Source organism: Ooceraea biroi, chromosome 14 (genome assembly GCF_003672135.1).
Source record: "Ooceraea biroi isolate clonal line C1 chromosome 14, Obir_v5.4, whole genome shotgun sequence".
Lineage (NCBI taxonomy): Eukaryota > Metazoa > Arthropoda > Insecta > Hymenoptera > Formicidae > Ooceraea > Ooceraea biroi.
The window spans coordinates 2,845,754-2,867,035 of record NC_039519.1 but is presented as its reverse complement, the minus strand read 5'-3'; the positions used below and the strand labels follow the sequence as shown (position 1 = coordinate 2,867,035).

Genomic DNA, 21,282 nt, shown 5'->3' with positions numbered 1-21,282 from the left:
TGCGCTTCATTTCACGATGCGTCGCAGTATAAGGATCGTGAGTCGTCTAGCGACGAAAATAATGTGTCAGTGCATGAAAGGTGATCGGAAAATGCCTCGATCTTTGATCGATGAGCTGTCATAAAGATCGCCATTTTCGTCATTCGTATTTAAATCGCGCCAGCTGTGCGTCACGACGCCGTACCGATGCGTCACGAGTCCCAGGAGTGACGTAACCGTCACTTATACAATGTGACTGGGACTGTATTTTTTTGGGAGTGGTGACACACAGACACGGTTGTATGATATAATTCGACATGATAATTGCACAACAGGTCAACACATATGCTTAAAAAATTTTATTTGCAATACTTTACAATAAATGATACGCGTTACAGAAATTCGTAATAAATATGCTTTTAAAATAATGACAATTATTACAAAAATGATTGAGTAAAACGGATTGTACGTGAGCAAACTGGTTTGAGTTAGAAATTATATAAATACATTAACATAGCTTAATGAATATATTACATCACACCTTGGAGCATACTTTTATAGCTTTTCTTCAGTGGTTCTAAGTTCCCTAAATTTGGTATTACATAATATATCATTATATAAATGTTGACGATATCGATAAATTATTGCAAAATACATATGATTTTCAACAAATTTCCCAAACACTTTTTAAAACAGCATTATTTACACAATTCTATTTAACTAGTAATTTTTAATCATTTATCACTAATATTAAGGACATATTTCCATTAGAATTTATTACTGATGTGTATAACACATAATGTGTGTATATATATATATCTTTAAAGCATTGAGATATATTAGATTACTTCAATGAATTCACTTCTTGCTAACAATGAAGAAACGTAGTAAATTGGCGACTAATTGTTCAATATTATCTAGTATAAAATCATCGAAGCAATAACCAAAATGTTTTTTCTTTTTTAATATCTTATACGATTGCGTTATATTCAGTTTACTTAATTTTAAGGAAAAATCGATCCGAAAGCTGGTTAAAGTATGATATTTATCTCAGAGGTACCGATGAAATCGATGTCATAGATGTCAACGAAGACGGTCCGGAACTGAGATTAAGTTTGTCCAACTCTTCATCTGCCTTGTTGTTCTTTAGATCTTGTTGCGTGTACAAGAACTTGTTCCACTCATCGATTCTTGGGTGAGCTAGGTGCTGCATTGGAAGAAAGATCGAGCAAAAATTAAGTTTCACAAATTCCCAAAAAATAGCGGTATCACCAAATTTATTACAGGAAGAGAAAAGTAGCCATTGTACGTACCTCAGCAACGTCGTAGACCCATATTTTACCGGTATCATCGCCGACGGTGACGTGCAATCCGCTCGGTGTCCACGATACTCTATTCAGAGCCGGACATCCGTCGATGATGACGCTGGCGGTAGGCACTTCCGTGTCTTGGTTCAAATTCCACAAGTCCAGCCTGCCCGAATCGTCGACAGACGCAAACAGTGCCGGATGCGTTGGCGACCAAGCGACATCGTAGACGTAGTCGCCGTTGTGCTCGAAGGAATAGAGTGGCTTGTTTTCTTTTAGACTCCACAGCTTGATGGTCCAGTCGAGGGAAGACGTGAGGAATAGGTGGGAGAAGTCTATTCCGCCTTGCACCGCCTGTGCACTAATGCCGGTCACTGGTCCTTGATGACCCTCGTACGTTTCCGTTAAGCCAGCGCGGCTGCCGTGTCGACAAGCTATTTGATGATGCACCAAATGCGTTATTAATTGCTGAATGCGATAATATTTATAGGTGCAACGAATGCAACGCTTACCCGAGTATACAGTCCCGTCCTCGCTGCCCATAACGAAATTGTTAACATCGCCATACGGGAAAGCCAAGCACGTGGCGGCGATCGCTTTCGATTGCTTCGTGTGCAATTCCAATGCCTCTTGCGGTTGCGACAGCATGTCTAGACTCCACGAGCACAACTTGCCATCCGTCGAGATACTGATCAGGTTGTGCGCATTTTGCGTGCCAACGACGCTCAGGCAATACACAGGATGCTGCAGAACAAGTAACGATTTCTTCGTTGTGTCTCTTTTTTTCTCCTCATTAAGATGGAAGTTACAGATCACTTACAGTATGCGCGGTAGCGGACAAAGGAGTACGTTGTATGGGAGTTCTCTTCTGCACTCGGTTGTCCCAAAGCACAATCTGACCGGAGTAAGTGCCGCCCAGGATCAAATTCGGGTGAAACCGGGCGAACGTGGTGGACATAACGGGCGACTGACAGTGAAAGATAAACTCGGGGGTTGTTTTCTTGAATTTCGTGTTCCAGATTAGGCACACGCCGTCGGGATCGTTCGGGGTATCGTCGTTGTTATTGTACGAGGCTGCTAAAAGCTCGGGAAACTGCGGCGACCAGTCCATGGAGGTGACGCAACGATTACGAGACCATCGTTCGCAGATGAACGAGCGATTTAACCAGAGACGTTGGTGACTCTTCTCGTCCCTGTTACACACATTGCACTTTAAATCCTAGATAATCGTTTAATCTACTATGAAGCAGCTAAGCTATTTCATGCGAAAAAGTCGATGGAAAATTTTCTCATTACTGTTTCCTACTTACATTCCGTCTTCGCCGTCCATGGTACCAGTGTAATCGGTATAAATGTCAACCGACTCGCCTAACGCTCTCTCGACAATTCTGCTGGTACGATCAAGGAATCGTTGAAAGTCTTCCGACAGGATAATCATCTGCTTCTCTTCCTCGCTAAGTTCTCGCACTTGGGGATTGACAAAAGCATCAATACATATTTCGACCAATATCTAATATTTATTAGACAAGATTCGTGCAAACAAATCTATTGACCTACATACCTTCCTTCTTGGGCTTCTCCTTTTCTTTCTCCTGTTCTACCTGTGTAACGGCAGGCTGAACTTCCTTAACTTGCGGTAACCCGTGAGGCAGGATTCCCGGTGGAAGCTTACTTTGGAAACCGTCCATGTGCGGCAAGCTATTTTCTTCGTCTTCGGCTTGGCCATCATCAAATGTCAAAACTGTGGTGAATAAGCTGGTTCCGCCACAAGTACCCTAATTTCGATGTAACTACCTAACTACTGATCTATCTATCTATTTAATTACGACCGACAACACATTTATTGAATTTTTCAGGTACTATCTTTGTAAAAAGAAAAAGAAGCTACTTATTTCCCAACAAATACCTCAAAATTCTTTAAGAACATTTTGTAACGCAATAATCTATTACTTTATATACGCACCCATTCGACAAAAACAACACTGTGCATACTGCTAAAATCCTAACATTCATTTCTGCAACATCTTCATATTTGTTTTTACATTTTAAGTGCCAAATTTACATGCCAGTGTAGATTGCGAAAAAAAGAAATTTATGCTCACTTTTTTTAATAATTGAACAATATGTTTTCTATTCAAATTGCATAAGATTTGCGAATATCGAACAAAATTTTATTTCAAATGACATTTAAAAGCATTAAATAATGTTGGATAATATATCATGCTAAAAAGAAATAAGATTTTACATATATATCAAAACAAAGTTATGAGTGTGAGCCTAGATGACATGCAAAATTAGATACGAAAGGTGGACTGCTTGTTGGTGGACTATCGTAATTAAAAATTATACTGACTTTTGTCTCTCTTATACTCGTCACATTTTATTTTTTAAATTATATCTCTCCACCCTTTGATGACATGCAATATCAATGAAATGGAACAATGTGTAGAGAACGCGAAGAAAAATGTGAATGTTATGGAATTAATAAGAGACTATTAATTTTCCCTTTACCAGTGATCACTATTGTTTGTGTAATTATCAAAAGGAATGATGTGTGGGAGATGACAATCATGTAAAGAAAAGTTCACCATCTCTCTCTCTCTCTCTCTTAGAATCAATCAAATATTATTTAAATGAGTAGTTAAATATAATTTATGCTCAGAAATAGAAAATCATTAATTTGCAGATGATTAATGAACAATGAAATCGGAAAGAAGTGGGTTTACAGTCGCGATTATCGCATTTTTAAAAAATAACATAATAAGTGCACACAGAGCAGAGATGATTTAACGCAACTTTCCAGGTCTCATGCAACATTAAATTTGCAACTACGATAATTGCAACAAATCAGATCTACTAATCTATCGCTTCAATTCTCAAAATAATAAATAATTACTAAATTTGTGAATCTTAAATAACAGAGAGATGATTACAATAAAAATTACAAATAAATTTCGTAAAAATAAACTTGCAATTTAACGTATCAAAAAATAACAATATAATGTTAAAAGTAGTTTTGCATGCGCAATATTTAAAGCGGATTTAACTTGAGTGATACGCAGAAAACTATAAAAATTATCAAATAAAGCAGCTTATTAAGCAATTTGTAAATGCCAGTGGCAATTCCCTCCTTTCAGTGTATGTAAGGCAAGGACGATAAATTGCAAGAATAAGAAAGTTACGTGAAAATTACTTTTAGACGCAACTTTGTGAGAAAATTGTGAAGTAGAATTATGGACATGTATGTAAAATAATTAGATAAAGCGAAACGTCTCTAGAGAGGATTACCTACCTGTAAATTCGTCCTCCCATTCTAAACCAGGGTTCAGATTATACTCGTCTTGAAGGAGGGAAAAGAAAATGTCAATCAATTTGATATCCTATGTGCCGGAATGATTTGTAATTTTTTCATGTTTTAGAATGAACATTATTGATGCATAATGTACATGTACCAAAACTAAGAGCTATTCTTTTCTTTATTGACTTTATATTAATTTGAATGTAAGAAAGTTTCTCTATTATCATATTTCTTTTATAAAAATTTCTATGTAAAATTCAACTGATTTCACTTGTTTTGCCATGCAAAATACATCAACAATTGCTTGTAAAACTTGAAAGTAGCAATTACAATTGATATAAATAATAGTTGATCTATTTACATGCGTACAATATTCCCATTAGTAATGACTGTGTATGCTTCCCAGAGCATATTTTAAAACGTTAATGCACTCTACAGGGATCAATTCTTATATTTTCTATTTCTTAATACTTTGAAATTTTATAAATGTCATCTCATTTAAATACAGAATATAATTCATTAGGATTTTCTTGATCCCTTTAGGTGTTTTTAATAATCCAAAAATTTGGTTTTTTTTTCATGACACTGTAACCGATATGTAAAACATAAGGTAGGATATTCTTCAAAAAATAAATCTGGTAAAAACTTAGTAAATTTCGGAAAGGAGCTTTTTTTATAGCAACAAAAATGAAGACAAATAAGGGATCATGAAATTGAAACAACGATTTAATACAACATACTGACATCTCCGACTACTAATGAAAATTATATATTTTTTCCATTCTTTTCTTATCAAAGACTCGAAATATTTAAAATAATTATTCTTTAAAAATTTATTGATAATAAATCTGGCAGTCAACAGTCATGACAAGAAAGACAAAAATATGCGATATTCATATTATTTTGAGAATGCTGTACGATTATGTTGCGAATGCATTCATTGAGATATATATTTCTTATTTGAACTATATTAATCTATCGATTTTGTTGCTACACCATTCTCCCGTATTATTAAAAAGCAATATTCTTTGAAAAAAAAGTTTCCACCACGAAAAGCTGAAGCAACGCATCTTTATAAAAAGTGTCAAAATTCTCACGTAAGTGGTTTGCTACAAATAAAGTCAATATAATAAAAAATAACACGTAATATGCTATTTTCAACTTGCACTCAGTTAATATCCCACAACACCTTAGCTCTATAGAAATTGCATTTATTCCATGTTAGTAAGCGTTGACAATGTGTTAGCATTCCCAAAGAGATTTCAGATAATGACCGTGACACATCGCGCCGAGAACTCTGGAAGGTGCGTTAAGTTGTGACAAGATTTGCCAATGGATATTTTTCTCAAGACACCCTAAGATCCTTCATGCCATCATTTCAGATGTTACCAATATCGCGTCAAATAGCCGAGAGAGCTTTATAAGATACTTTTTATCGCTTTTCATTTAACTATATAATATACACAATCGATATCTTACTTTATCCCTCTTTAACATTTCTTTCATGATATTCATACAGGGAGATTAAGAATATATTTTTTGGTAGCATGCCTATACATCGGGTAAAATAAGTGATATATTTTAAGAGACAGCGTGAAAATATTGCGCGAAAATCGTGTTTAAAGCCAGGAATGTCAGAACGACATCTTCAAAATTTCTACATGCTTCCCCGAAAGTCAAGTATATGCGCATAGATATCTGTTGTGTGCTCGATAGCAGATTCTTTTATTGTCTAGAGTCGGGATGTCAGATAAATATTTGAAAAATAACAGATACAATAAATATAAGGATAAATGCACCCAAAAATAGATAAACATAACGAGAGAAATTAGAGAATCAGAAGAGATGTATAAAAGCAATCCACATAAGATAGCAAAGACCAATTAGATTCTGGGTGGAGAGTTGTATTCCTGCTTTACTAGCATTTTCTATGGGAAACGCTAAATTCGGCACATTATATGCTTTATCCGTTTCCTAGACTTGGCTGCATCTATTTTCAACGGAAATAATAATGTACTATTCTCTATCATGTTGCGTGTGTTAACTAGATTCATGAAAATATTGATGGACTGTGAACAATATACACTATACAGCGAACAAATTTCAACTCTGAGAACAATTTTTCTTACCTTAACAGGTACGTTTTCGTGCGAATAATTTAGGAATAGCATGTGAAGTTTAATCTAATTTAAGTACGCGTCATTGTAGCCTTCAGAATTATAATGTTCATTCCCGTCGTACCTTGTTTTCAAAGTACTCATTTCAATAAACTGAATCCAAGCTAAACCTAACTCTGAACCTAAAAATCGCTTTCAGAACCAAGAGAAATCATAACTTACCGTAATAGTCGAATGCATGAGCTGAGAAGGGGAGGGAAAAAAATTGTACTTAGTTACGGTATCATAAGAAAATGCACTACACTAATAATACCTCTCTACACTCAGACCATTAATTTCAAAAGAAAAGTTGGCAGAATTTACAATAACGATACAAATGCGTAGTTAAACATTTTTAACTGCAATACAGTTTAGCAGTTTTTCAAACGTTACTTGATTTTTATCAATAAATGTACATCTTGAAGAAATAAGAACGTACAAGTTAAATACTGCAATAACATGTTTATGAAAAACTTTGAAAAAAGAAATAACGATAAATAAAGTCATATCATTTCATAGACACTTGTGAAGATCCTTTCCATCTTGCTACAAAAATAATTGTTATGCTGAATGTAGTTAGGTGGATATAATTTTGTAAATTCTTATATTCTGCGATGCTTTGATTCCTATGTATAAGAGGAAACGTACATATTCAGAATTTTTACCATTTTCAGGGTAATTAATATTCAATCTTCATATTCAACACTTTCGTTTACTAATGAAAATGATCATCAGCTATCAGGTCAATCTTATGACGAGCAACTATATAATTTCTCTAATTATGTCTGATAATAATTGCTCTTTGATAGACGAGTTGCAATATCTCACTTACATTCCTTGTCACACTTATGACCACCCTCTACGTTTCTCTAAAATTGATCTCGCTATTACTTCTTCTTGTTAATACATGGAGCGATCGTGAAGCAACCGATGAAGCAAATAATTTCAAGAAGCAACATGGCAACTTTTATCGTTGTTAGAGACATTTACTTTTGCAATTAATATTTTATAAAGCACATTACGAAATATCACAAAAAAGAAACTATTTCCATATCTTGTCTAACTTGTCGTCAGGTCATTATAATTTTTAACATCTGGAAATGTACTGAAGGAAAATTGGTAATTATCTATTTTGTGAAAACAGATACCAATTCTCGTTCAGTATGCGTGAGTTTCGTGCGTCGAGTTCATGATACGATTTTGTAAGAATTTTATTTATGATTGTATATAACTCACATGTATTCTCCTTACAAACAAGACATCTAGAGTTAATGTGCTGTGTAATCTTAACTTTTTGTCATTAAACTTTTGCAGTGTGAATTAAGCCTTTTCTTATATGCAAGCAAACGTAACAGATCATCTGTATGTGGGAACAAAATCATCAAATTGTAACAAGATAACAGAAATCCGTTTGTCCACGTATCTATATCCCAATATAAGTATAACAACTAATATATATGTGTGTATATATATATATATATATATATAAAATACATAAATTTCCACATACAAAAAATGCAGCATAGTTAAAGAATTAATTAATGTAAGTTATATGTAATGTCCATGACTCCTCGTTGCCTTCACATAGCTTCGTATACATGAAGAAAAACGAAAAATCATAATGATAACGATTTAAAGTCTGCGGAGCAGTGTTTAAGAAGCATAAAGCACCCGAAAGACTAGACTCTACGTCCCTTTGAGAAACACGGATTCCAAAAACGCGTATCTCTACCTCTATAATATACTGTCGTACAACAATTATACGGAAGGGTAAGTAAAAAAGTAGACAGAACATACATAGGTAGTTTGGTGCAGACCCACCTTTCCTGGGACGCCACCAGTCAGTCTCAAAGTAGCCTGCGGAGCAAGAGTGAGTTGGTGTTGTTGTTGAACAGGAGGAGTAGATGGTGTATGCAGAGGACGATGTGGACAGTCCTTGTGTCCAACACCGGATGAATCGATTGTATCGCAAGACAAGGAACACGCGTATGTTTAATTAACACCGCAAGATCAGTTAGACACAAGTATAAAGATTCATTATATCTGTATATACGTAGGTATATTTAGCATTGCGTCCTCCACGGTAAGACGTATATCCTCCAGAACAAAGTGGACACAGTCATTTTAAGAGAAACACATTTTTCCACCAGAGAATTCAGGTTTACTCAGAGAGAAACGCCACGTTGTGTCTCAGTATAGTAAAGTAGGTGGTATAAAAATTGAATTTATATTAAATATAGGTAAGTGTATTGACTTGTTAATCACCAACATGGTTCATAATCATCTTTTGAGTTGTTAGCAGATTGTATAAGGCTGAAACTAATCAGCGAAATATGTATATTATAACACAAGCGTTTGTATAAGAACTAACTGAATTTGCGGTTGTGTGTGAATGAAAATTAAATATTGTATGTAGGGACATATATATATATTGCCATCACCAAAAGAATGGTAAAACTTAAACCAAACCCAGACTGATTGTTAGGCATGTACAGAGATTACCTGTTATGCATTGAGCGTTTGTCACACATATAATCTAAGGCTCACAATAAGAAAAAATACTGTTCTCCAATTTCTTAATAATGATAATTATAATATAAACAATGATTTATAAATAATTTATAAAATAATATCATTATGTTGTTTATACTTATTATATTGGTTTCAATATTATTTCAATATTATTAGCATATATGTTTAAATATATGCTAATTAATATTTAAATTAAACATATATATATTTTTTAATATTTGTCGTTGCGTAAGCATTCTTGTTAAAGTAACAGATCGTTATTATAAAAATAAATAATCTTTGGTAGCAATTATAATAATCCTAATATGCTGCTTTTTAACGTAAAATGTTATTTGAGTAACAAAATATGAAGAATTGTGTAAAAGTGTTGAAAAATATTAATTCCCATAAATGATATATGAGGAAAAAAATAGTAACTGTGCTGTAATGGGTTATATCCATGAGAATATGTAAGTTTCCTCGCCACTTTAAAATTAATCATACGAAACAATTCCGAAGGTTAACTCAATCTTAATGTTACCGTCACGTTCGAAAAGAATATTAAAAATTAAAGAAACTTGCGCGTTCGTAAGACTAATGATATATTATAACTGACTTCATTTATGGTTAATACACAAAAAAAATATTGTTAACACTTTAGTATTATGTGGTTACGGACTCGTAAGTGCGGTGTTGCAATTAAAAATATGTATAATGTACATAACGTACTCTCTCTCTCTCTCTCTCTTTTATACACCACCCACTTTACCGTAGTCAGTCATGAAAAAAAATTCACTAACGTGAAAAAACTATGGAACGTGTAGCTTGATGATACCTCAGTGATCTTAAAACACGCACTATCAATGCACTATAAACTTGTGATCTTGTATCCAAGTGAATGCTAATATTCAATGGAATTATTTGGCACAAGGTAGCAAGAGATCGCTAACGATATTACACCGTAGGAGGTATAACAATATCCAATACACATCTCGCAGCTAAAGTAATCAGAATCTTCAAAACGACAGTTGGTTACGATTCTCAATTCCATTAATATTTATCTCTCTAAAGAATGTGAGTTCAATACCAAGAACACGTGTCTCCTAGTATCTAGAGATGGTCCCTTGTGAGATATCACGAGTGAGATGTCACACGTGTGTGCAGTAATCTAGAACTGTAAGGGAGATATTGACTCACCGTCGTGGGACGTGTGCGTCGTCTGGATGGTCTGCGTCTGCTTGCTGTAGACGACCGGTTCCTTCGGAGGAATGTTCGTGTGGGCCACGGACACGACAGTGAGCTCCCGGTTCCTCCTGCGTCCTGCGCTGCTCCGCGTCATGATGCAACGATATCGATTGACTTCGTCAGGAAAATACCAAGAGCATGCAAACGACATAAATACCTCTGAGCAGAATTTATACTAGACGGTTGCAAACTGGCGTCCGGCGTAGCGTTGGCACTCTGTTCTGGCGTCAACGAACTCATGCTGGATAAACTGGACAGTACGTCTGGAAGCGTAGCGACGAGGAGGATTAGAACGTTACACGGAAGAAACGCGACTCGTAATCAAAATTGTAGTACTGGTGTACCTGACACTGGAGCTACACCCAAGGAGGAGAGCATCGCATCTAGCTCCTTGCGCTGATCCTTGTCCGTACCAGCAGCACGGACGGTCGCTTCTTCCACCTGTAATCAAATACCAAGAAATCGTTTGATCAGTATCGTGTGCGTGAACTGAATCTATCACTCGAACACTCTTTTCTCACATCTTTCTGTTCCTTTTCCCGCCTGCGCCTTTCTTTCTCCTCTCTGATGGCTTGCAGCTTCGCCTTCTTCCTCTCCAACTCAGCTTTCCGATCGGACATCATCTTGTCGTCCAAGTGATCAGTATCTGAGGAATCACGTTACATATTTTTTATCGAATGTCCAAGTCGGAGCGTACGCGCATAAAACTTATTTCCGCGGTGAAGCGTGTACGTGCGTTGAGAAAATTACATTTGCATCACAACCGACGAAGTTACAACGTGAATAAGCCTAATGCTGGTATTGATTTTTCAGCAATGACGTCAACCTCTGTCAAATCGTCGGGAAATCTACGCGAACGGGATCAGCGGGCGATGCATTTAATCAAGTTTTAGCGTTCAGTCGCGACTGCTCGTGCCGTTCGCGGAGGCACATCGCTCATCGGGCAGAAGCAATTAGTATTCAGGTGCGGCGAGACTTTAAACGATGAACCCATCGCACTCGATCGAATCTGGGCGATGTCGACCAACGGCGCTACTCGGGCAGTCGCGATTTAATAATAACTGCAGCGGAAGTCGTGAGAATTTACCTCTCTCTGTAAACGACGCGTGGATTCTCGCAGCGAGCAACGATGTAACCGTCGTGCAACAATTTTACATTATTTTAGAGAACACGCACCGCACAAACTTTTTACCGCGAGCAGTATGAAACTGCAAGACCTCTACAACCGTCCGCTATCAGAAAAAGTAACGTGAGCTGTCATTCGCCATCGAGATTCGCTAGAGTCGCCATCTCGACTCCATTCTTGCCTGTTGGAACCTCGTGGCACTCTTCGCTCAGCACTGTCGGTAAAACTACAGTTTTGGGTGTGGGTCCGTGCTATCTATAGGTTTGTGTCCAAGCTAAAATATGGTCCATTGTTTAATTGTAATAACTGACGTAATTATGCTGAAATAATTTTGCGTTTGTATTAATTCAGAGATTCGATTTTAATTTAATGGAAAATAAGATAATTTCGCACAATTTTCAATTATTTGGTAACCGTTTGCATTAATCACGTGAATTTCGATCACTTCGGAATATTAGGATTTTAAATGTAATTTAAACGGATTGAAATATAATTTATAGATAAAACTATACGTGTTTTCGATATAAATGTATCAAGACCAACTAATCTCAAACAAGTATATAACGACATTCCCATACAGCACGAAAAGATTGCATATATATTGCAGGAATCTTCCACCGCAACGTAGCAACATTGCAAATTCACTGCGAAATGTTTCTGCAGCATTGCTATGGGATTGCAGGAATGTGAAAATGTCCGCTTTTCGGAACATTGCAACGAAACGTCATAATAATATTGCAATGTAATGAATTTGCAATAATTATAATTATTCATTATTATATACTTTAAATATTTTTATTTATATAACTTCAATATTTTTATTTATTAACATAAATAGACAATTATATGTAATATAACAATAGTAATAAAAAATGAAATAAACATTTTCTCTATTTTCGTTATAAAAAAAGTAACTGTTCTTTATAAAAAACCTAAAACTCTTCTTGAGATATTATTTTTCCTTTAATTATGTTAAAATATTTTTCCTTTAATTAAATAATTGAATCTTCTTCGTTTTTGTTTGTATGTTGCCTGTAAAAATAAAATAGGAATTAAAATTCATATATTAGCATAAAATTAAATAAAAATATACATACTACAAGTATGTATAGAATTATATGTAAAATGACATACTTTGATCTCTCAATCCTAACCGGAGCTTGAGCAAGCCACTTGGAAATGCATTCAGCAATTTCTGCATCAGTGGCATGATTGTGTATTTCACGAACAGCTTCTATAACAGAAAAAGTTATTAAAAATATTACAACTATTAATATGCAGTTTTCTAATGAATTTCCATAATTTTGAGGTTATAGTGATATAAACCGTGATAGGCAAATAGAGATTCTCTATTATAATTAATAGATACAAGATTTTAACAGCACACAAGTGCTATAATGAGACATAATATTATAAAAAAGTACTTACCTTTTTCTTTTAAGTAACTACTTTCTTTTAGAATGATGCTCGCGTCGTACACCCACCATGTTCTTTAGATAGTCGAAAGAGACAAACACCGCATGCACATATATATTACCGAGCTCAGATTCTGGTCATCACACATCATTGGTCGAATAGATTTGGACGAATCTCGTTAGGGTAGGAAGACTCCAATGTTTTAATAAAATGAATTATTAATTAATTACAAATTTTGATTGTGCAATGTTTCCGAAATATTAATGTCATGTTGCTACAAATGTGCTGGTATTTTGCGGATATATATCTCTGCAATGTCTTTGTACTGTTGCATTGCAATTTGCAACGTTGCAACGTTGCTGCAATGTTGGTGCAAGCTTCTGTGCTGTATGGGTTGTTAAACAAACCGTAACAAAAATTTAAACTGTATCATTTATTAAAAACTCGATGATTATATTGAAGATAAAAGTTTGTCTTCAGCACATGCGTGTACCCGAAATATAATATATATATATTTTTCTTCTCAGCTTGTCCATTCCGCGTTAAAAAAAGAAGTGCTTAACAGTTATTTTTTCGCTTCTCAAAGCTTATAGGTCCCAGTTCGATCACGTTCCAGACTCTTAAAAGGGTCGTCAAAATGCTAATTCCAGGCGGCGTGGAAACCTAGTTTAACACATGCCCAGCAGCGTTTAAAAGTTACGTAGTTCCGATGTTGTTGCAGGGACGCCCGGTTCTTCGGTAGTTACATACATTTAGTCTACATTCGAATTCCAAGTTTACATTGCTCGCCACATTATTTTAATGGCTCGATATAATTAGAGCACAATATCAATTTAATTTTTAATTGATATCAATTTAATCCGAGGTAGACGCTCGAGGTGGTCAATCAATATACCTGCGTGATTAATTCTTTATCATTATATAGCGGATCAACCGTCATCGGTTTTTACATCATATAATACATTTAATCAACTGGTTATTTTTGAAACAAGAGCGACTGTCACTTTTGTTTATTTCATAAAACAAAACTCTCAATTTGTAAATATGAATTTCGATTGAGCCGAAAATCTTCGATCGATGGAAAGCTTATTCGTTTAAGCTTTTGATATGCGATACAATGCGGCGGATTTTGCGAGCCGCGTGCGGGCGTATCCTTGCCAATTGTCGCAAACGCGTGTACGCGTGTACGCATAATAATCGACCGATACGACAAACAAATCACATATTTTACCGCTTCCACCCGTTGAATGCTCGTGCAAATCCACATTCGTGATCCCGCCCGTTACACGGGCACCCAATCGGTCCGATTCTACACAGTTAAATTGGTGGTGGGCTTACCGTAACGTTTGCGCGCGCGGCAATCGCATGCTTTACCCTCTTCCAGTAAAAAATAAAAAGAGGGAAAAATGTGGAAAAATTACCCCGCTCGAACTTTCGTAATGCATCATGTAATACGGAGCAATTGCTTTTTCATGGAAGCGGGTGCGGCGTGTGGTACCGCGTGCCGAACCCAAAAGGGGTAGTTACCGGGCGACCGCGGAAGGCTGGGGTAGCAGCGTCGAAACGCACGATCAAAGGAGGGACTTCTAAATTCAGCCACGAAATTAGCTTGACACTAATTTCATGGGGGAGGTAGTCCACGGTAGAGGAGGGAGAAGAGAGAGCATGGGCAAGGCTAAGAAGCCAACCGGAAAAGATTGGCCCAGAAGGGGGTGGATAAGGCGACCACCCTTCGCGTGATCCCTCATACCGACTTCGCGTGTCGAAGTCTGATTTGCTTTGTTGAATCAAGTGTACACGGGGCTCGCGAAAGCGAGGAGAACGAGATAGTGGTGCGGTCTCTCCTCCCTTCTTCATGTTTCCTGACGTTCACCCCCGCGCGCGCGCGAGCCAGCTCGACTTCCATCATTTTCCTCGCAATTAGATCGCCGATGGAACTCGTCCGACCCTGTCGGTCGCGCTCTCTTTCGCGGGCTATTTTAATTAAACTGACGTTATCGTCGGCTGACGTATCAGTTGCATCTTTATTTAACTCGCTCGTCAGGGCGAATCCGTTCGCTTTCGATCGAGCGGATCGCCGATGTGTCATTAATTATGTCGAAACGGAATCCGAAAGCGGATCCGGCGAGAGTAGATGCGTTCACGATAAGGGTCTTACGCAGCTCGCTCCAGCTCGTTTCCAGGACCGTTCGAATTACAACGAATCGCGGGTAATACTTTAAAATTACTCCAGCGAACGTAGATGGTGGTGGCCGGCCACCGGAGCGTGATGTCCGAAATAATACCTGAACCAGATCTCGCGTCCCTCTTGATAGAGATCTCTTGCGCTCCGTGTTGCAGCAAGAGAGATGCACCGTACCGACCCGATGCAAGTTTAATCCTAATGACTAATATCTCAACGGCCAGCGGAGAGTTTTGCGGCCGATAAATAAAGATTTATAGAGTAACTGAGCGGGCCCGCCGCAGATCGAGACGATAGATCCGAGAATTATCTCGCTTCGCAGGCTCGCCCGATGGAGCCTGGAAATAATATTGCAGCAGCGCACGGAGCATGTACCCACTATTATTTTCGGGATCTAACGCGGGGCGTAGCGGGAGGTAGCGATTTATCGTATCTCGGCTGTCATGGGTTTTATCTTTACGAAAGACCGATGAATCGGAATACCTCGCGATTCGTCTTATTTCTTGTGTTTCGTGAACCACGACGAGCCTCGGAATCGGCCGGAACGACATTTTTCTGGCGACATAATTTTTTCTCCAGATTATATCTAATACGCCGCGGCAAGAGGCAGATAGGCATCGTTCTCGCGCATAAATCAGTTGCGGAGCGGAGCTGAGTCCACGCGGCAATTAATTATAGAAGTGCCATGCAACCGTCATATCTGGGTTGCCGGTTCACGGCCGGTCCGGACGCTTCACGAACGTGCGGTTTTGATATCTCTCAAACATTTCGTCAGACGCGGCTTTGTACGCGTATGCGCGCACGTGCGTGCGTGTGTGCACGCCAACCGTGTATATATTTATACCGTGGCAAGTGGCATCTACACGGATTCCCTTTCGCATTACGCCTGGCATTTCTGCTCATCGTACCGGAAACGTTATAGTCCGTCCACCCCTATCCCGCAAATCCCGCGCCGCTTCACCATTCTCTCTCTCTCTCTCTCTTCCTCTTCCTCTTCCTCACTCTTTCTCCACGTTCTTCCTCGCTCCTCGACAAATAAGTGGAAAGCCAGGGCGACGTAGGTCGAAGTTTTGGTGGATTTACGGAATCTCAAATTCGTACCGGCGTAAGCGGATCTGGCCTCTCTCTGGTCAAACGGGTAAAGGTCGACCTTGTCGCGGGTGGGTAGCCAGCTTTTGCGGCACGAGACGGGGTTGATAGTGCTCGTCCACTTCCTCTTCCCTTGCATAAGGGGGCAGGAGAAAATACGTACGAACGAGGGGACCAAGAGGATGGAAGTGGACCCCACATTCGCCGCAGACTACGGCTGATGAACCACCTGGTGGACGCGCGCACCGCTTCGAAGAGCCAGAAAGCAAAGTTCTAACAACATACCCTCGCGTCTATCCGCCTTTGGTCCCGCGTCCTTCCTCCATCGTTGCTTCTCTTTCCGACCACCATTTGGCACTCGTACGGTCATCTTCGTCGTACGTTTTATCCCTTAATGCTTTTAACGTTGAACCACGCGCAGTTAGCATGTAACGATCCAAACAACGGTCTATGCTCGAGGATTTGTCAGCGTTCAAGCGGATCAGGATACGCAGCGATGCGTTTGCACCTTCGTACGTGCTCACGATCAGTGGGATTCACAGTGACGGTATATATTCAATCAGCTCGGGGGGATTGAATTAATCGGCGCTTCACAAGGTTGTGGTCGCAGACAAATACTTTTGTGTTCAAGTGCGCTCGCGGAGAAATGAATGCTCTACTGAGCCGTAGACAGAGTGATTTTAATAGTAATTTTTATGACGAACCAACAGGGATATTTGAGCTGGCTAATCGGTACGTAGATTGATATTAATGACTTGATAAATATTACAACACCTTTAATGTATACTGCAATATATTTCGTGCCGATCATGGAATAACGTGCAATAACGTGAAAAAAAGGAAAAAAAATGTGGAATCGCCACGTAACTGGCTTGAAACTTGAAAAACGTAATACGATTATATAAATTTTCTCGATATCGCGCCTCTTTGAATATCGTCGCTGATCTCAATTAACTTCGGCAAAAAATCAGGACGAACGTGGTTTCCCGAACACGTAAGCGGGTGTAACGAAACAACGGTCGATTAATCACGCATTCGGCACGGTTCTCGTCTCCTTTCTCCATTAATCTCTGATACTGTGATCGAAAAACTGGGACACGATCGCCGTGTCCAGAGAGCCGTCGAGTAACACCGCGCGAGAACAAGCGGTTTCGTTTATCCACGGGCGAATGCGGCGGCATATGGAATTAGTATATTCAAAGCCCCGATAATACCGAGCTTAACGAGACTTCTACATCAGAAAACCCGCGAGGTATTGATTTCACAAAGTCGCTGGGCAAACCGTGCCGCCGCCGCCGGCACACAAGACCCGTTCGTTCATCGGCGAATTAGCGTCGATGAACTTTTCCGCACCCCGAGCTGAACCCACGGAGCCGGAGTCGGCACCCTTCCCCTTTATATATACACGACCGCTTAAGTAGATGGAACGAATTGCAAACAACCGCCGGCGATGGTGGGCATTCCGGGCCAACGATGTAATTACGGCCTCGCGAATCACACGGATCCGGTAATCGCGGATTTTTGCGCGACGCATAAAAGAGATTGAGAACGATTCGTCGGAGGGGGGGAGGGGGTGAAGCCACCGTAAGGAAAGAGGTTTCATTGTAAAAGAGAGGGTTTAGCTGCACGCGGGAGTTTCGGAGTGATGCGATGAGGAGGCACCAGTGTGTACGTGTGTCTGTATATACGTGTGTGTGGGCTGTGGCAACTTGGGAAACACTGGAGTCCGCTTTGATGCTCTTTGAAGAGTTCAAATCGCTACGTAAGACCCACCGGGGGAGTGAGTTAAGGGTCGCTTGCGCCGCGCGCATCGTAAATGCAAATTTTCTTAAAGCGCTACAACGGCCAATCGACGTACCTACGCTCACTTTCTCACACAGTAATTAGCGAATTTTTGCAACGCGAGTCGTGCTTGAGCATCATTACGCGCGGACACGCAATATTAAACGTAACGCGACAGAACGACGTCTTCCGTTTTCCTCGCCGCTGAATGAGAATTTATGCTTATCAAAAAAACGAAAAAAAAGAGAAGATGGAAAAGGAAGACTAAGGGAGGTACGGCTGCCTCTGGGATGGTTCCCTACGTCGCATTAGTTCTTACGTAGTATAGAATACGCGTCCCAGCAGAGAACTTCATATCCCTCATAATCAGTACCGCACCGTTAAAGTTACGGCAGTTTCGCGCCGCACGCACATAATTTATTCGAGTGCTCTCGTTTAGATGCACTCTATAAACACCGTCATGACGTTCTTCCCTTCGTTCCTCGTCGCTCGCGCGACGAGTTAATAATGGCCGGTGGTGTGGACGTTTCTGGATATCAAATCAATTTCGCCGTTCCAGATAATCCATTCAACGATTCTTACGGTGATCAAAAATAATCATCACCCCGTGCTTCCAAAATGAATGCTTCTTCGAACAAGGTTTCTGATCGCACAGTATTATTTAGTGTGATTAATAAATAATAATCTCGATGCAATACAGAACTCGAGGCAATGCTCGACTGTTTTCCGTTATAGATAATGGAACACATATATATTAAACATCATTCAGATTGGCGATTTGTCAGAAATATCTTCTAAAAGTAGGTCATTACTTTTTTCGTACTGTAAGCTGTAAAAGTATATCAGGAGATGATATTTTGGGTTTCATCGGAAAGTGCGAATCTTTTCAACAAAACGCAAAGCGTTTTTTTGCATTAACAACACTAAGTATTTTTTTATATATTAATAACACTTAATATTTTGCTAAAAAAATCCGCGAAACTGGACTTTCCCTTCAATCCCGTACTTCCGCGAGTTCTGTTGCAGGAGAGACCGTTGTGGTACCCATAAATTAACGTTACCCGGTTAACTCGTTACTGGATGATAGACGTTCTCTCATATTTACGCAATGATCTTACATATCCGGTAGGGAAGCGTCGAGTTTGCAAGATTCACCGGTCGCTGAATATACGGCGGTGCGCGCAGGATTCTACTTATCAATCTAGGATTAGTTTGCATCCTTGCGCGCAGGGGTTATCCCGCGGTAATGCTCTCGTAATGAACGTTACTCATCAGCATGCAGTGGTATTATCCTGGTAGGAATATCGCGGGTCATTAATATCTGCTTCCCGATACGCGGATTAGATGAGTTAACTATTAAAAGGAGTTTGCATAATGGCGTGGCGCGTGCGCAAACGCGAAAAACGCGCGATAAACGAGCGTTTCCGGTTCGTTCCGGCTCATGAAGGGTGTACATGGTTGCGGAATTTATCGTCCTCTTACACGACGCTGCGTTGATCGAATCAACGGAAACTCGACGACACATCTGTTCCTCTGCGCGTGTGCCTCATCGCTGCTCGTTGGTTCCTTTTTTTTCAACGATTTCTATTAATTTAACGAGCTGTCAAGATCGACCCCTCTTGTTCTCCATAGAGCGGTACACTCTATGGAGAAGCCCACCCCTGTCGTTCTAGCACGCGGGTAATGCAGGAAGGCGTTTTATGAATGAAGCCGAGGGAGTGTGCCCCGCCGCGCGCGTACGCGTCGAATTATTTCGCTCGTGTGAATTTTTACATCGTAATTGTAACCACGCGAAGCGCCCACAATTATTGCACGCATGTGAGATTCACGGGCAGATGCTATTATTGTTGCAGGAGGTGACCTACGAGGCTGAGCTCTTTGATGAATAAGCACCAATGCGATCGAACATGACCTCTTTGTGCTATTATTATCTTACTCTCTTTTTTGTGCGTGGCATTAATTAAGGAATGCTCTCTGGCCTTTGCTTAATTTAACTTCGGAGACTTTAGCAGACTCATTCTATCAGTCGCTCATCAAGTTTACGTCCAAAAGCTTAACTTTGCATCTGGATCTTTTTAATTGTCACGAAACTTAGAATATAAAAATAGGCAACGTATTTTCATCATCGATAAAGTGATTATCGTTTCCATTTTCAGTAGGAGCCTATAATCGTGTCGTGAAATTTGATGATCGGAATAATCCTCGCAAGTGACCTGGCACTCGCTTTCATTAGTTATAATTAGAATAATTAATCTACGGCGAGAGAATAGCTACGCGCGCGAATCTATCACCCTTACACATCTGCGTTTGATCTGTTAACCGGCTTCCTGTTCCGCGTGTAGCGACGCCCGCATACATACGTGTAGAACCGGGCTACACATCGCACCCGTCGGTGTGAATGGAGGGTGGATGCGACCCCCACGTAGACACACACGCGTTCGACTTTCATTCACGTATCTATCTCGCTCCTGTGAATTCTTACTCCGGCGTAATCACGAGCGTGCATATAGGCAACGCACACCGTCACACACACGTAAGGGAGAGCGTTCGATGTCCATGTGTGTGTATCATATCGAGTTGGCTATTATTAGGATACAACTCGCTCGTAGAAGAATAGAATGCTGTAGGCAAGCACGTTTCTGCAGCATGTTACATTGTATCGATACATGTCTCGATTTGATCGCGACCATACGAACGGCGTGCAACCCTCGTCGGAGGTGTTGCAATTAATAATAATCCCGTAAACGCCTGCTCTCCTGACACGAGCATGCGAAAACTGTCAATCGTGCGCCTCTCGATCGGGCTATCAGCCCTCGCGGCAACTCTCGCGTTTTGCCAGAAACGAAATTTATCACAATCGATTCTTGCAGCCTCCAATTCGGCGGAAATTTGTTCGGACGTGCGCGCCCCAGTGTGCAACGCCGCGAAAACTTATAGCTCTTATCTTCATCGACGTGTGACGCATGGCTGGTCGTATGTTGCGCTCATAATGTAGTTTAACTATACAATTTCCATCGTGAAAATGTCGCGCGCTGCAAAGCGCGAGGAAACTGACACACGAACTACCATCGTGTCGCTATCGCGAAACGTCACACCATCTTTTAACGCCGTTCCGCGTCCCATAGTTCTCGTGGTCTGGTATTATTAATGAAATGCATACAGACACACGCAACGTGTACGTATCAATGCGT

General features: G+C 39.6%; 1 protein-coding gene across 27 annotated transcripts; it reads right to left on the bottom strand.

Annotated features, from left to right (window-relative positions):
* Positions 1-323: 323 nt before the first annotated feature.
* LOC105287272 (cytoplasmic dynein 1 intermediate chain) lies at positions 324-11,749 on the bottom strand. Of its 27 annotated transcripts, none has more exons than XM_011352795.3 (14): positions 11,584-11,749; positions 11,018-11,142; positions 10,841-10,937; positions 10,654-10,759; positions 10,449-10,576; positions 8,538-8,675; positions 6,924-6,944; positions 4,579-4,626; positions 2,848-3,027; positions 2,597-2,753; positions 2,107-2,479; positions 1,799-2,030; positions 1,293-1,720; positions 324-1,186 (listed from the first exon to the last, which is right to left on the bottom strand). In XM_011352795.3, the coding sequence occupies exons 2-14, from the start codon at positions 11,117-11,119 to the stop codon at positions 1,025-1,027; spliced, it is 2,172 nt and encodes a 723-aa protein (XP_011351097.1). In that variant the 5' UTR covers positions 11,120-11,142; positions 11,584-11,749; the 3' UTR covers positions 324-1,024. The 27 variants fall into 27 exon arrangements, with proteins under 27 accessions (XP_011351097.1, XP_011351101.1, XP_011351102.1 ...); XM_011352799.3 differs by having other exon boundaries at positions 2,848-3,003; positions 11,584-11,748; XM_011352800.3 differs by having other exon boundaries at positions 8,562-8,675; positions 11,584-11,748.
* Positions 11,750-21,282: the final 9,533 nt, after the last annotated feature.